Genomic DNA, 17,731 nt, shown 5'->3' with positions numbered 1-17,731 from the left:
ATGTTGTCCCTCCTATTTGAAACGTATTTCAGTTGGTGTCTGCGGTACCATTGTCTCTTGTTTTTCTTCCCACTTCATTGGCCACTGCTTCTAAACCTACTTATGGGACTTTTTCCTCTGTAGGACCTCTAAATAGTCCTCAGGACTCAGTCCTAAACTTTTTCTCCTTTTAACTTATACAGTGTCCTTGGACAATCTCATTTGAGTCCTATTGATTTAGATGTCATCTGTAGTGGAGACCAATCCCTCTGTATCTCCATGCCTATTAAGTATTGCTACCTGGAAGTTTCATAGTCGTCTCCCACATTATGTGTTCCCCCAGATTGAGCCTTTGCAAATCTTTTCATCCTCTAGTGTTACTCTGACTCAGTGAAATGACATTCTAACCATGCAGAAGTGCAAGCCATAAATCTGGGAGTCATCCTTGACAATCTTTTCATTTAGCACTCTTCATCCAGGCTACCAGTGAATACTGTGTTTTGTATCTATCACTAAAAGTAGATCACTTGTCTGTGTATTTCTCCATGCCCATTGTTGCTACCTTGACCAGGCTTTTATCATCTGTTTCTAAGACCATTGTAATAGTCTCCCTACTTCTCTGCCTCTACTCTTGATTCCTTTATGTAATCCGTTCACTTCACAAGAGCCAGGAGGCCTTTAAAAATTGTATATCTAAACTTCCAGTTTGAACATCATTGAATAATTCTGTCTTCCCCATCTCTTCCTGGAAATTATTTCAAATCCTCAAAAAACTAGGAGGACTAAACAGCCTCATTCTTTGAAAATTCAGTTATTGGCAAGATTAGGAAACATTAGCTGCAGACTCAGCAATACATGTAAAGGCTGCCAAATGCAACTGGGACACTGGGCAGAAGCCACTTGGGAGGAAGTGAAGATAAGTACACATAGGGACCAGAGGGCTCAGAATAGCAGATCTCAGAAAGCTCCAGCAAAAATATACTTGTTGGAGGTTTAGGGTGGACCCTAAATTGTTTTGCAACAGTTTGACAACTCACTGTAACTGGGTTGTGTAGAGATGGGAGAACAATATTTCATGGATGGGATTGGTTCAGAGAAGCAGATCAGGCAGACTATTCAACAATTATGTAAACCAATAGCATGTATCCAAAGTAGTCTGTCTCTGTGGCAGCAAAGGAGAGAGCCATTCAATTGTGAGGCCTAATTAATTTGAAATGCTACCCTGGTCTTCCTTCACCTCCCATCTTTTTATAGGAGCTTATACAAGTTACCAATCGAGGAAAATTCAGCTCATTCAATGAGTCATTAAAAGGTACTGTTAAAAAAAAAAGAGAGAGAGAGACAGAGAGTCGTTACCAGAAATAACATTTTTAGGAAGCAGGTGAAAATTCTCATAAAATATTTCACTACAAATTAAAAAAAAAAACTGATGATGCAGTTACCTCTGTGAAGATCATAAAACAGAAACAGATAAATTGAGAGATGATATTGTGAGTCAGCAGGAAGAGATGAAATGTGAACTGGCAATACTTAAAGCAGAAGAGAAAATATCACAGAAAGGACAATTAAATTAGCAGCAGTATGAAAGTAGATACTATAAAAGCACAGTAAAACACGAAGAATAGTAATGGAGAAAGTGATCACAATTTAATGGATGTAAACAAATGATTAAAGAGATTGGAGATAAAAGGTTAGATGTGTAAGACTGGCAAAAGAAATCCAATATACTTGTAACTGTAATTTCCAAGGAAGGAATGGAAACAGTGGAATAGAATGTATTATTTAAAAGGTATGTTTTTAGAAACGTATCAAGAAAACTTTTGGTTGAGTGCATGGAGGGAGAAGGAAGAACGATGACTTAAAACACACAGGCTGTGTCAGAGAAAACTGAGCAGAGTAGGATATACGCTAGATAGCAGAACATATTCTAGAAAAGTTTTGGACCTTAAAGATAGTCTTTTGGGTAGCTAGGTAAAAAGATAACATTATATGGGTCAAAAAGAATCAGGCTGCTTCTAACAACAAAGACTGTTCACCTTCAATTTAAAACTCTCTTGAACAACCTGAGTCAAAGAGGAAATAAAAACAGACATTTGAGAATATCTTGACTATGGTAATGAAAGCAGACACTAACCTTTGGAAACAGGTGAAACAGTTCCCAAAAAGGAATTCACATTTTTTCCTTTCCTAATTGACCTATTGGTAAAGACAGGTAAAAGGTAGTACATCTAAGTTGATCTCATAGAAGTAGAGAGTGGAATAGTGGTTATGGGGGCTTGGAGAGGGTTGTTTTCCCTGTTTATAAAGCAATCTGTCAGTCTGTTTTTGTTCTCTGTTACGGTGTTTTACATTGTCTTCTGTTCATGGTGTTCCTCATGTGGACTGTTTGATCACTCCTACAATATAGTAATTGATTTAATTCTTTATAAACATCTACTTTGGTTCAGATAAAAAGTTGGCCGGGTGCAGTGGCTCATGCCTGTAATCCCAGCACTTTGGGAGACTGAGGTGGGTGGATTACCTGAGGTCAGGAGTTTAAGACCAGCCTGGCTAACATGGTGAAACCCTGTCTCTACTAGAAATACAAAAATTAGCTGGGCATGGTGGTGGGTGCCTGTAATCCTAGCTACTCGGGAGGCTGAGGCAGGAGAATCGCTTGAACCAGGGAAGCAGAGGTTGCAGTGAGCCAAGATTGCACCACTGTCCTCCAGCGTGGGTGACAGAGCAAGACTCCATCTCAAAAAAAAAATTAAAAAATAAAAATAAAAAAAAAGGCCAGGTGTGGTGGCTCATGTCTGTAATCCCAGCACTTTGGGAGGCCAAGGTGAGTGGATCACTTGAGGCCAGGAGTTCAAGACCAGCCTGGCCAACATGGTGAAACACCGTCTCTAATGCAAAACTTAGCCTGGCATGGTGGCACATGCCTGTAATCCCAGCTACTCTGGAGGCTGAGGCACGAGAATCCCTTGAACCTGGGAGGTGGAGGTTGCAGTGAGCCGAGATTGCGCCACTGCACTCCAGCCTGGGCGACAGAACAAGACCCTGTCTCAAAAAAGAAAAAAAAAAGTATAGTGTGTTTAATATATATAGCAATGTATTAGTTTAGACATAGGCTAAGCTGATGTAATAGATACCTCAGAATACAATGGCTAAATATTCAAGCTTATTTCTATTTTATTAACCTAGGGGTTGTTCAAGGGTGGCAGAATGGCTCTGCTTTTCCTGAATATGTGACTTCTATCTCTGGGTCCAAGGCATTTTCTCTTGTTCTCACTATATCATAGCCAGTGGGAATGCAGAAAGGATGCACATCTTATTCTTAAAAGCAAAACTTGCGAAGTGGCTCACATCTCATCTGCCTACATCTCACTTGCCAGGACTTGGATACATGGCTATGCCTAGTGTGGTAGTCACAAGGGCTGGTCACATATATTTTAGTTCTCCTTTTGGGCACCTGGCAGGGTTGTACTGTATTTTCTTTGAGGTTAATCTGTGGCTGTGTGACTTGCTTTAGCCGGTGAAATGAGCTGAAGTGATATTTGTCATTTCCAGGTGAGAGCTTTAAGAGCTAGTGCACCATTTGCCACATCTCTCTCTCTTTTTTTCCTCTTGGTGTTGCGAACATGAAAATATCTCTGGGAGCCTAGATCATTGAATGAGTTGAGTCTCCTGCTGACTTGCACTGTACATGTAATGTGAGCAGGAGTTACACTTTCGTTGTGTTGAATAAGCCAAGGGGATTGTGGAGTTGTTCGTTTTGGCAGTATAACCTAGCCCAGAAGTTCTCAAGGTGTTAGCTGTGGACCTTAGAGGAATGCGGTCACAACCATTTTCATAGTAGTACTGAGAGATGATTTGCTTTATTCACGCTCATTTTCTCATGAGTATAAAGTGCTGTTTTCCAGAGGCCTCATGATGTGTGATACTGTAACAGGTTGAATACAGAAGTAGGTATGAGACTCTGTCTTCTACTGAGCCAGACATTAAAAGAGTTTTGTAGTAATGTAAAACACTGCCGCTCTTCTCTCTAAATCTTTACTTTTTTGGTAAAATACAGATACCATTTATAAAAATGTTATGTAATGGATTTATTATTTTAAGTGATTTAATGATTGAGTACTTTAAAATTTGTTCAGTTTTAATTTGTGTAATGGTAAAAAAAAATCCATTCCACATAAATTAGAAGAAAACTGTTACGTGTTTAGTATTTGGAGAGAAACAGTAAAAATGTGATTAAAGCCAGAATAAAAGTTATAATTGAGCAGAAATTTCTGAAAGATAAGGTGCATTTTGAAAATAAAGCCATATTGTTTGAAACTGTTTTACTACCATGCATCCTGTGTAATCCTAAAACTTTTGTATATTTTTATGGTTTTTTTTGCTGCTTATTATTTTTTTTTACCGTATTTATGAGGAAGTCTTTATTGCCTGCATTTGATTTATATTTTAAGGTGAAAAAGGTAGTGTAATTTATTTATAATGTGAATATAGGTTTTATATCCCTTGCCCTTACTTAGGAAATTATTTGTTGCAAAGACAGTATCTGCATATCATTGGGACTTTTGCCATATTCAAGAAAATTTATATTTTTAGGAAAATAGCTCCAAGATTGAATATAAGCTCAAAGAATCAAAAGCAGCATGAGACCAATACAATGAAACAAATATTTGAGTGATAATGCCCTTAAAATATTTATTTGGGCTGGATGTGGTGGCATGTGCCTATGGTTTCAACTTTTTGGGAGACTCATGTGGGAGGATCGCTTGAGCCCAGAAGTTTGATCATCCTGGGCAGCATATAGTGAGACCCTGTCTCTTAAAAATAAATAAATAAATGAAATTATTTAAAAAAATATGCATTTGAAGTTAACTTGATTTGATGTGTTTCACATTGATCATTTTTTCAATTCCATAATTTTCTCACTGTTACATATATAACACTGACAATTACAAATGGAACCTCCCAAAGTTGGTCTCAGCCTTATTTTGATGCATCTAAAAATAGGGTTAGGTGTGTAATCCCAGCACTTTGGGAGGCCGAGGCGGGCGGATCACGAGGTCAGGAGATCGAGACCATCCTGGCTAACACAGTGAAACTCCATCTTTAATAAAAATACAAAAAAAATGAGCTGGGCGTGGTTGCAGGCGCCTGTAGTCCCAGTTACTCGGGAGGCTGAGGCAGGAGAATGGCGTGAACCCAGGAGGCGGAGCTTGCAGTGAGCCAAGATCGCGCCACTGCACTCCAGCCTGGGCGACAGAGCAAGACTGCTTCTCAAAAAAAAAAAAAAAAAAAAAGGGTTAGGTGGGGAAGATACATTTCCTCCTCTAAGTGTCTTTATTTAACATTCCTCTGCTTTGCAGTGTAGTATCTCAAATTGCTCATATATAGCTTTTTTTCTTTCATTTGCATCCCACCGCCCTCAGATTTTCCAAAGCCAAAATGTAGTCAAATGGTAGAGCTGCCCTCTGGTGTTCACCCTCTGACTCTCAACATTAGTGTCAACCAGCAGTCTTAACAAATTTTAGAGCTGAGTTGGGAAGTGGCTTAGAATATAATTTTGTTCCATTTTCCTTCTGTAGATAAAAATAAAAATAGATTGATTTAACTGTTTATTTCCATTTATTTGCCTTTAAAAAATTTACCCATCTATCCATCTGTCATTTGGAAAAGAATGATTCTCACAAAGGAATCACTAAGATGAAAGTTTTCTTTTGTAGTGGTAAATTTATTTTAATTGGCATAATTAATTTTAACTAGTCAGGGTTACTGGCAAAGCAAGATCTTAATTTTAGGACCTGTGTTCCGTTCACTGTGTTTTGTATGTTTGTGAATTGCATGTTGAATTTTTTGAATAGATGTTTTATTAATTGCCAAAAAAAATAACAGATGACCTTTTAAAAGAAAAATAACGAAAAACAAAATGGTCAGTTATTAAATTTTAGAATGTTGGTTTCTGTGAATGCAAATTTCTCTCAAATCTGGGTTACAGAAATTTTTAAAAAGATGTGTTTGTTCTCTAGTACACAGATTGTGGTGACTTATATATCATTTCTCACCAAAAAGAACCAGATCAAGATCACTGAATGTACAAGATAAGCCTAAAAGAGCAGTTCTCAAACTTTTTGGCTTTAGAACCTTTTTCTATTATAAGTTAATGATACTCCAAAAAACTTTTGTTCATGCGGATTATTTTATCTGTTGATATTTATCGTATAACAAATTAAGACCCATAATTTATCATATTACAAATATTAATTCATTTAAAAAATAATAAACCCACTGCATAACATATAATGTTTTTGCATTAAAAATAACTATGGTTTCCTGAACAAAATAGGTTTGGTAGGAAGAGTGGCATATTTTATTACATTTTTGCAGATCTTATTAATGTCTGGCTTAATAGAAAACAGATTCTCTTATCTGCTTCTGAGTTTACATGTTATGTGTAAATATATATACACGTACATTTTTTTGTGTGTGTTGTATTGTTGAAGGGTACGAAGAAGACATATCTGGGTTCACACAGACATATATAGTAAAGGAAGGAGTACTTTAGTAGCCTTTTTAGATTGTTGTCCTTTGATTTATGGTGGAGGAAAATAAAATCGTGTGTTCACTATTTGGAGAAAAACAGTAAAAATGTGATCAAAGCAAAAGTCATAGTTAAAATGTAGAACAAACAGTTTTAAATGAAAATGTGCTTTGGAAATAAAACCATATTATTTGAGATTCAAATTGAAATAGATATTCCTTGATATTACACTAAAGCTTGATAAGTGATAGTGTCGTATAGGTTAGTTACAATGTGGAATCTGAAACCATATTAGTGAACTTTTGTACTCTGTTACATTAAAATCCGTTGGTCTATCTTACACTTAAAATAGTTCTTTTATCCACATCTGATTTTGTAACACCATGCATTGGTCATTTGGAAAATACTGATTTAATTATGCAAATCTTATAAATGTGGATTGATACTTTTTTTTTTTTTTTTGAGACGGAGTCTTGCTCTGTCACCCAGTTTGGAGTCCAGTGGCACCCCAGTTTGGAGTCCAGTGGCACAACTTGGCTCACTGCAGCCTCCACCTCCCGGGTTCAAGCAATTCTCCTGCCTCAGCCTCCCAAGTAGCTGGGATTACAGATGTGTGCCACTACGCCTGGCTAATTTTGGTATTTTTAGTAGAGATGGGGTTTCACCGTGTTGACCAGGCTGGTCTCGAACTCTCGACCTCAAGCGATCTGCCCACCTCAGCCTCCCAAAGTGCTGGAATTACAGGCATGAGCCACTGCGCCTGACCGGGTTGACACATTTTTTACACAACATTAAGAAATTATATTTGTTAATATCACCATTGATTTTATGAGAAAATTCTTTAAATATTGAGACACTGTCAAGGTCATTATGGTAGATCAGTGTTTTCCAAAATTCCAATTTTTGCTTGAAAGCTCAAATTTTATCATCAGCAACAAATCTATTAGTTGTTTCCTTTGAAGTGACAGGCTCACTTTGCTTATCTCCATGAAAAGAGAATGTCTGGCAAAGGCTAGGTGTGGTGGCTTACGCCTGTAATCCCAGCACTTTGGGAGGCCAAGGCAGGCAGATCACTTGAGATCACAAGTTCGAGACCAGCCTGACCAACGTGGGGAAACCCCGTCTCTACTAAAAATATAAAAATTAGCTGGGTGTAATGGCTCATGCCTGTAATCCCAGCTACTCGGGAGGCTGAGGCAGGAGAATCGCTTGAACCTGGGACATGGAGGTTTCAGTGAGCCGAGATTGCGCCACTGTACTCCAGCCTGGGCAACAGCGCGAGACTCTGTCTCAAAAAAAAAAAAAGAAAAAAGAAAAGGAAAGAAAATGTCTGGCAAAATATCCCAGTCTGAATAATCATTGTTTGTTCATCGTTTTCTTGAAGTAAAAATGATGTTCTTTGGAAAAAAGTGGCTAGTTTAGCTTGTCATTCAGACAGTTGCATGTATTTTCTCCCAAGATAACCATCATATTTCAATGTGCAGCAGAAATGATTTTATGCACACAGAATATTAAGATGATGTACACTCATGGGTAAAGCTGGCATTCTCTTAAAACTGCAAATTCATGGTGGTGAAAAATGCACTGACTATTAGAACAGTTTGGTGTCACTGCCTTCATTTTGTTGCAATGCCAGCTCTGTACCCATCATTGCGTTTGGACCATTGGTGCAAATGTCCACCCAGTGTCAATGGTAAATAATGTGTTAGTATTTTTATGAAAATTGTCTTTGGCCTTGCACATTTGCTGAAAGGGTCTTACGTACCCTTAGCATTTTTTTTTTTTAAGCTCAGTTTTATTTTCTGTGGTAACAAACATTTAAGAACCAGATAAAACAAGGGGCCCCTGAGCACCCAAGGGCCAGTACAGGCCGACCATGAGGCTCTCACAGGAAAGTAGCAACTGTGTCGGTTTTCCTGGTTTTGATATTGTCCTATAGTTATGTGAAATGTAACCATTGGGGAAACTGAGTGAAGGTTACAAAGCACCAGTCTACTATTTTCGCAACTTCCTGTGAATCTGTAATTCAAAATAAAAGTTAAAAAAAATTACTGTGTGGAAATGGATTATTGGGCACCAAGAAGGGAAGCAGCCTAGTCACTAGGCTGTGAGAGATGATGATTGCTTGGATGTGGGTAGTCATATAGTAGATATGGAGAGAAGTGTATGGATTTGAGATGTTTTGAGATAGAACTTGTATTGGGTTGCAGTGTGGAAAAGGGAGTCTAGATATTTATGTTGAACCTTCAACTGAATTCATGTGAATTTGTAAAGGTTAAGACTGGAAGAGGACTAGGTTGAGAGGAGGAACAGAAGTTTTATATTGGGCTGGTTAGGTTGGTGAAGCTATCAGAGGTTGAGGCTGCTACTGAACATAGGAGCCAAGCTGCATACAGATAATAATTACAGCTGTGGGATTAGATGGGATCACTCAAGGCAAAAGTGTAGTGAGTGAAGAGAAGTGGGCTGGGACAGAGCTGTTGGGGGAGATGTCAGTGTCTAGAAGTGTGTCAGAGGGGATCTCAAAGAAGGGGCAAGAGGAGGAAAGTCAGGCGAGTATAGAGTCATTGAATCCCAAAGAAGAAAGTGTGTTAAGAAAAGAGGAGATAACTGGTTTGTATGGTGCAGAGATGTGAATATGTTGGGGTTAGAAGTGACCACAGGAGGCTTTTGGGAGATCTCAGATTTCAGAAGGCAACCTGGTGGTTTGAAAAGTGAACAGTCTGTGGGGAAATGGAGAGAGCAGTACATATTTCTCTTTGGAGGAATATCAGAGAAACAGCTGGTAGGAGCTCCTAGATCATACTTGTGTGCCTACAAGTCTGATTAATTGAAGGGGAAAGATAGATGAGGGATCAGAGAAAGTATAATTGAAAGAGAAAGCAAGTACTTTGAGAATGAAAGGGGCTGGGAGCAAGTGTACGAGTGGATTGTTCTTTGAATCTCAATGTACCAGCCAAATAGAGCCCGTTAAAAGTGAGAACATGTAACTCTTCTGCTCAAAAATTTCCCATCTCACTCATTGTAAAAGCCAAAGTCCTTAAAATGGCCTACAAGCCTCTAAGCAATCTGCTGTTTTTCTCTGTTCTGTCCCATGCCTACCCCCAACTCTGACCTTGTTCCTCACTGTCTCCTCCAGCCACACTGGCCACCTCATTGTTCATAGAACATGGCAGGTTTGCTCCTGCGCAGGGATCTAGGAGCTTGTGCCTCCGTTTTTCTGGACAGCTCTTTTTGCCAGTATCTGCACGGCTTGCTTATTTACTTCTTTCAGGCCTGTTCTTAAATGGTACCTTCTCAGTGGTCTTCTCTGACCATGCTGTCTAAAATTGTCTCTCTCCCCCTGCACTTTTTATTCCCCCAATGTGCTTTTTCTCCATAGTACTTCCCATCACCTGAAATATAAAATGTACATATTTACTTATTTGACTTGTTTCTCACCATAAGAATGTACACTTTATGCGGGGCAGGAGTTTTTGCTTGTTTTGTTTACACTATATTGACAACACCTAGATCAGTACCGTATGTACAATTTTTTTTGTTGTTGTTGAGATGAAGTCTTGCTCTGTCGCCCAGGCTGGAGTGCAATGGCATGATCTCAGCTCACTGCAACCTCCGCCTCCTGGATTCAAGCAATTCTCCTGTCTCAGCCTCCCAAGTAGCTGGGATTGCAGGCATGCGCCACACGCCCGGCTAATTTTTTTGTATTTTTAGTAAAGGTGGGTTTCACCATGTTGGTCAGGCTGGTCTCAAACTGACCTCAAGTGATCCACCAGTCTTGGCCTCCCAAAGTGCTGGGTTTACAGGTGTGAGCCTCTGTGCCCGGCCTATGTACAAATATTTGTATGATAAATAGGAACAGGGAAGAAAGAACATAGGTGGAGGATAGGTAGGCTTAAGGATCTGGTGACAGGAAAGTGAGTGTATTCTTGCTAGATTTATACCAGTTATGAAGCAGGGCACTAACTGAGAATGGAGTCGGATGGGAAGAAGGATTATCAGAGTTTTGAGGAGAGCAGAGTAAGTGTAAAAAGTCTTTGAGAGTGGAAAGGTGAACTTTTCAGGTGTGATGTAAGATTACTGAACAGGGTTGAAGGGATATTTGTGATTTGTGGTTTTCTGAAATAGAATGTGTTTCTCACTTAAGTCAGTAGAATTTTAACAATATTAAGCTATAGAACAGAGTAAGGAAGTGCGACATGTAAATGCTTACTGTTTTTAAAAGAGTAGAATTGTTTTTTAAACAGTGATCGTTATAGTATTGAATTTACACCATTGATTTAGAATGTGCCCTAACATTCTACGTTCTTTTTAGCTTTACCAATAATTCTAGGATCGTAGGACTCCTGGCTCAACTGGAGAAGATCAATGCTGAGCCTTCAGAATCAGACACTGCCCGATATGTTACATCAAAAATTCTTCATCTGGCTCAGAGTCAAGGTAAACATTGATCTCTTCTTTGTTTTTGAAATGCTTTTTTAATTCTTTAAAAGTGGATGCTAAAAATGTTCAAACTTCTAATACTGGATGATTTTCCACAAAAATTGAACTTTCAGGCCGGTTGTGGTGGCTCACACCTGTAATCCCAGCACTTTGGGAGGCCGAGGTGGGCAGATCATGAAGTCAGTAGTTTTGAGACCAGCCTGGCCAATATGGTGAAACCCCGTCTCTACTAAAAAATACAAAAATTAGCCGGGTGTGGTGGCATGCACCTATAGTCCCAGCTACTCAGGAGGCTGAGGCAGGAGAATCACTGGAACCCAAGAGGTGGAGGTTGCAGTGAGCTGAGATCGTGCCACTGCACTCCAGCCTGGGCGACAACAAGACTCCGTCTCATAAAAAAAAAAAAAAAAATCAAACTTTCTCAAATTGACTCAAGTGGAAAACTGAATAACTTTGGAGGAAATCGATCTTCAAAGCATGGTTTCTAATAATGATTACAATTTTACTTATATATGATTACCACCCTCCCATTTACAAATAGTACCTAATTCCAGTGCTACTTGATATAGATTTTTGGCAAAAAGATATCAAGTAGCATAGAATATTGGTTATTATGGGGTCCTTACTTTGAAATTCAAGCTCTACTATTTAGCGGTTGGGTACCTTAGGGAAGTTATTGAATTTCTAAGATGTATAATAGCTGTACCATCTCTGAAGTAGAGGTAACGAATATCACGGGGTTGTCATGAGATTTACATGAGAAGCATGTAAAAAGAATGTTTAAAATGTTCTATAAATGTCATCTGTAATTAGACTTTTTTTATAATTTATGATGGTAATAGTACTAAACTGATATCAAAACCCTGACAGAGTACACAAATAGTATTGACTTTGTACTCAGGAACATAATGTGAAAAGGCTCAAATAAAACTTTAGGGAATTAAGTCTGTACGTGGAAATATGAATATCATTGTTAAAGAACACATTTCAGGAACGCAAGATACCGGGAAATATATCACTATAACATTATCTGAACAGGTCAAATAAAATCCATGTAATTACCTTAATAGATAGTAAAAAGGACTTTGATGAGATTAAAACTGTGCATGATTTAACACACACACACACACTCTTTTTTTTTTGAGTAAGAGAAAACCAGCAGCTGCTTTAATATTTAACAGTGCACATAAAAGGTATTTCTGTTAGAATTAAAGTCTAATAATTATAATCTTTATTTAATTTTTAAAAATTTCATTATTCTGGAGGCTTAGGTCATTCAAATAAGATGTTTGGCAGGCAGTTAGTGTTTCAAGATCTCAGTGTCTATTAACCCTTCTTCTTGGTCATAGACCCTTATATTTATTTTGATAACTTCCTCCCATGTAGCCCATGCATTTGGAGGATAGTTGATACCACCCCATTGTTTCTTGCATAATTTAAAATACCTGTACCTTTTAATTAAGAAAGCCACTGTATTGGATTCCAGGCTCTGGAAATATTGTACTTATCAACTAAGGCAACTAATGAACAAGGGTGTTCGTTATATCAGTGCAAAATTAAATGTGCCAGGTATATTCACTGCATTGTCATATGAAATACCTCCTCCTCAAAAAAACCAACCAACCAAAAAACCCAACAAAAACAAAAGAAAATGAATCCTTCAGACCTATAGATAAACACTTTTGTCCATTGCTCCTACCACTGTAGACTCTTCTTTGTGTCACAACCTAGAATACTCCTAACCATACCGCTATCAGAGAATGACCCTCTTCCCACCACTGAAAATACTCCTGACCATGCCACTATCAGAGAATGACCCTCTTACCACCACTGAAAATACTCCTAACCATACCGCTATCAGAGAATGACCCTCTTCCCACCACTGAAAGTACTCCTGACCATACCACTATCAGAGAATGACCCTCTTACCACCACTGAAAATACTCCTGACCCTATCACTATCAGAGAATGACCCTCTTCCCACCACTGAAAATACTCCTGACCATACCACTATCAGAGAATGACCCTCTTCCCACCACTGAAAATACTCCTGACCATACCACTATCAGAGAATGACCCTCTTCCCGCCACTGAAAATACTCCTCACCACTGAAAATACTCCTGACCATACCACTATCAGAGAATGACCCTCTTCCCACCTTTTCAGCCACCACTGGGGTCTAACTCCTGAATACTGTCCCTTGGGGTGTATAATATAGTGACTCTGTTTATAGTGCCTAGGATTAGCCAACCAACACAGTATAAGTTGGTAGTGAAAGGCAGTCCCATCCTTTATAGGATAATCCATTTGGGAGAGAAAGTTTGGAATTTATAGTTGAAAGAAGAAATGCAAACAACCAAGAAATGTACAAAAATTTTCTTTACTCCCTTACAGTTCAGGAACTGCTAATGAAAACAACAACAAAGATATCTTTCAGTAGTCAGATTGACAGAAATTAGAATGACAATGTCTGGTGCTGTTGAAGGCACGGGGAGAGGGTACTCTCATACACTGTTGGAGGTGTAGTAATTATTACAAACTTGGGGAAAATAATCTGGCAATGTGCACTAAAACAAATTGTACCTGGTATTTGACCCAGCACCTGGTATTTGATTTTTACTTTAAGAAATATATATATATATATATATATATATTTTTTTTTTTTTTTCTTTTTGAGGCAGAGTCTCTCTCACTCTGTTGCCTGGGCTGTAGTGCAGTGGCACAATCTCCACTCATGGCAACCTCCACTTCCCGAGTTCAAGCCATTCTTTGTCTCAGCCCCCTGAGTAGCTGGGATTACAGGCATAGGCCACAACACCAGGCTAATTTTTTATATTTTTAGTAGAGATGGAATTTCACCATGTTGGCCAGGCTGGTCTCGAACTCTTGACCTCAGGCGATCCACCTGTCTCGGCCTCCCACAGTGCTGGGATTACAGGTGTGAGCCACTGTGCCCGGCCAAGAAATATATTTTAACTGAAATAAAAATGCTAGTTAGAGAGAGTATAGAGATATTCATGTGGCATTATTTGTGATGTCAAAGTTCAAGAAACAACCTAAATGTCTATCACTGAGAGAATGTGTGAGTAATTTTTGATATACCAAAGTGGAAATTTATAGCCATATTATGCAGCTATTATGAATAATACATTATTTATGATGGGGACTTTTGTAACCCCTACACCCAGGCTCACCCCAAACCAATTAAATCTTAATTGTTAAGGCTTTCCAGATGGTTCCAAAATTGAAAGCTACTGCTCTAGAGCAGGGAATGGCTAGCGTTTTCTGGGAAGGGCCAGATAGACATATTTTAGGCTTTGTGGGCCATACAGTCTCTGCCCTTTAGCACAAGAACAGCCATAGATGATACATAAAGAAACAGGCATGGCTGAGTTCCTATAAACTTTATTGTAGACACTGAAAAAAAAATTATAGTTGAAACATACAGTTCGTATGTGTAACTATATGCACTCTCTTGGAGGCTTAAATTTAGTATATTACATACAGCAAGTTTCTTTAGTTCATATGACTGTAAAGGTGTATAGTCTCATTTTTGTACACAATATGTATAGTCTCATTTTTGTACAAAATAAACCATTATATTTGTATGTAATATTTGTATGAGCCAGGCCAAAAAATAAAAGGAAGGATACATATCAAATTGTTAGCAGTAGCTATATTGATGGAATAGGAATGGGGGAGAATAAGGTAAGCTAATTTTGTTTCAGACATTTAAATTATTGCAACAAGCATATACTACTTATGTATTTAAATGATATAAAAAACCAACCCCTACAACACATTTTATTCACACAGTAAACTTATAAATTTCCATAATTTGCCTCTCGTTAACTACTTATGTACAGTGAACATGGTTATTTCTTGCAATTTCCCCTTAGTTTTTTTCCTAGAAACATTTCTATTATCCACTTTCATGCAAATGGTTAATTTGTTGACCCATGGTTGTTGCTAATCTTTCCTTATAATCCTTTTAGTTTCTATAGAGTAGGGAGTGATGTGTCTTTCATTCCTGATTTTGATTGTGTCCTTTCTTTTTTCTTGGTCTGTCAGCTTATTAGTTCTCAACCAGGAGTGACTGTGTTTGCCCCACTTTTTCCCCCAGGGACATTGGCAATGTTTGGTGACATTTTTAGTTGTAAATTTTTTTTTAGTGAGGCTTACTGTAATTTGTTGGATAGAAGCCCAAGATGTTGCTGAACATTCTATAATATATAGATCAGCCCACCACAAGAAAGAATTATCTGTTCCAAAATGTCAGGAGTGCTGAGGTTAAGAGACCCTAGCCTAGCTAAAAGTTTGTCAATTTTGTTGATATTTTTAAAGAATTAACTTCTGGTTTAATTGACTTTCTCTGTTTCATTGATTTCCTTCTTTTATTTATTGCTTTCTTCTTTCTGCTTGTTTTGAGTTTAATTTGCTCTTTTTTTTTTTTGCCTTTTTTTTTTTTTTTTTTTTTTTAAATTTTGAGACAGAGTTTCATTCTTGTTGCCCAGGCTGGAGTGCAATGGTGTGATCTCGGCTCACTGCAACCTCTGCCTCCTGGGTTCAAGTGATTCTCCTGCTTCAGCCCCCTGAGTAGCTGGATTACAGGCATCTGCCACCACACCCGGCTAATTTTTTGTATTTTTAGTAGAGACGGGGTTTCACCGTGTTGGCCAGGCTGGTCTCAAACTCCTGACCTCAGGTGATCCACCTACCTCGGCCTCCCAAAATCCTGGGATTACAGGCAGGAGCCACCGCGCCTGGCCGCCATTTTCTTACAGTGGAAGCCTAGATTATTTATTTTGAGACCTTTATTTCTACTGGAGGCATTCAAAGCCATAGATTTTTCTGTAAACACTGCTTTAGCTACATTCTACAAATTTTGATATATTGTATTTTTGTTTTGATTCAGTTGACAATATGTTCTAATTTTCTTTGTGGTTTTTTCTTTGACCCATTTTTTTTTTTAGAAGTGTGTTGTTTAATTTCCCAATATTTCAGGAATTCCTAAATTTCCTTCTGTTGATTTCTAATTTAATTCTTTTGGCTGGAGAATTTACTTGGATTGATTTCAATCCTTGGAATTGCTTGAGACTTGTTTTATGACTTAGTTTATGGTTTCTCCTGAAAAATGTTCCATGCATACTTGAAAAGAATGTATATTCTGCTGTTGTTGGGTGAAGTGTTCTATACATATCAATTAGGTTAGTTGATAGTGTTGTTCAGATCTCTTATACACTGTTGATTTTCTGTCCAGGTGCTCTGTGAATTATTAAGAGTTAGGTGTTAAAATATTATTAAATTGTATATCTTTTTAATTTTGGCAGGTTTTGGTTAATGTATTTTGAGGCCCTGTTCTTAGCTGTATATACATTTATAGTTGTTTCATTTTCCTGATAGTTTGCCTCTTCCATCATTGTGAAATATTGCTTTTTGTCTCATAATAGTTCTAGACTTAAAGTTCATTTTGTCTAATGATAATATTGCCACTCCAGCTGCCTAATGATTATTACTCTTTGCATATCGTACCTTCTTTCATTCCTTTTACTTTGAACCTGTTTGTACGTTGGAATCTAAAGTGTGTTTCTTGAAGATAACATATTGTTGGATCTTGCTTCTTAACTAGTCTGAGTGTTTTAGTGCTTCCAATTTAATGCATTTATTAATATGATTGGATTTACATCTGCCATTTTGCTAATTGTTTTGTTTGATGTCTTTTACATTCTTCTCATTCTTTCACTGCTTTTGTTGTTATCTAACTTAAAGAAATTGGAGTTCTTTTCTTAGTGGTTCCTATAGGGATTAAAATGTGCATCTTTTTACAGTGTACTTAATTCCAGTCAATATCAAAACTTCCCATATAGCTTCATTTCCTTCTCATTCTTTATGCTGTTATTGATTTACATGTTATGTTTATACATATTAGAATCCCAACAATACAATGTTGTAATTATTGCTTACACAATCTTATGCTTTATAAGGAAGTTCTGAATGAAGAGCAGGATTAAGAGCCAACAGATTGATAGTTAAAGTAATGGGGGTGGAATTAAGTTTTCTTAGAAGGAGATGTGGAGTGAGAAAGCTGAGGTTTGTGTCCTGGGAACTGTGCACATTTAGATAGGGCTATAAGAGGGTGAAGATAACCAAGTGCATTCACATGATTTTTATGTCTTCCTGATGATTTACCCCTTTATAATTATGGAAAGTTTCTCTTTATCTCTGGCAGTGTTCTTTGTCTGAAGTTTATTTTGTCTGGTATTAGTATAACCCTTCAAGCTTTCTTACAGTTGCTGTTTGCATGATATAGTCTTTTCTATGCTTTTACTCCCAGCCTTTTTGTGTCATTGAATCCAAAGTATGATTTCTGTAGACAGTATATAGTTGGATCTTTTTAAAAAAAACACTTATCCAGTTTGACAGTCTGAGTGTTTAATTTGAGCATTTGGTCTGTTAACATTTAATGTAGTTGTTGATTGGATTTAGGTCTACAATTTTATTTTCTGTTTGTCTTTTATGTTTTTTATTCCTTTTCTTCCTGTCCTACCCTATTTTGGATTATTTGAACTTTTTTTTAGAATTTCATTTTAATTTACCTATTGGCTTTTTAGTTATACCTCTTTTCATTTTTAAGAAGTAATTTCTTTGAATATTGCACTAAATGTCATTAACTTTTCACAGTTTGCTTAGAATTATTATTGTTACTTCATGTAAATTTAGAATCTTAAATTTTTTCTGCCATTCTTCAGCTGTAATTGTCATATGTATCTACATCT

The 17,731-nt window shown here is 37.5% G+C and overlaps 1 protein-coding gene across 10 annotated transcripts in view; it reads left to right on the top strand.

Moving 5' to 3' along the window:
* Positions 1 to 17,731, top strand: part of AGTPBP1 (ATP/GTP binding carboxypeptidase 1) — a 193,098-nt gene that overhangs the window by 36,931 nt on the left and 138,436 nt on the right. For all 10 annotated transcript variants that reach the window (XM_031014672.3, XM_055350684.2, XM_063696501.1 and 7 more), the window contains one exon: positions 10,827 to 10,951. In XM_031014672.3, coding sequence (XP_030870532.2) covers positions 10,827 to 10,951 — 125 coding nt within the window. The remainder of the gene's footprint in view (positions 1 to 10,826; positions 10,952 to 17,731) is intronic.

The sequence above is a fragment of the Gorilla gorilla genome, chromosome 13 (assembly GCF_029281585.2).
Source record: "Gorilla gorilla gorilla isolate KB3781 chromosome 13, NHGRI_mGorGor1-v2.1_pri, whole genome shotgun sequence".
Classification (NCBI taxonomy): domain Eukaryota; kingdom Metazoa; phylum Chordata; class Mammalia; order Primates; family Hominidae; genus Gorilla; species Gorilla gorilla.
Note: the sequence above shows the minus strand (reverse complement) of the source record. Positions and strands in the feature narration are given on the sequence as shown.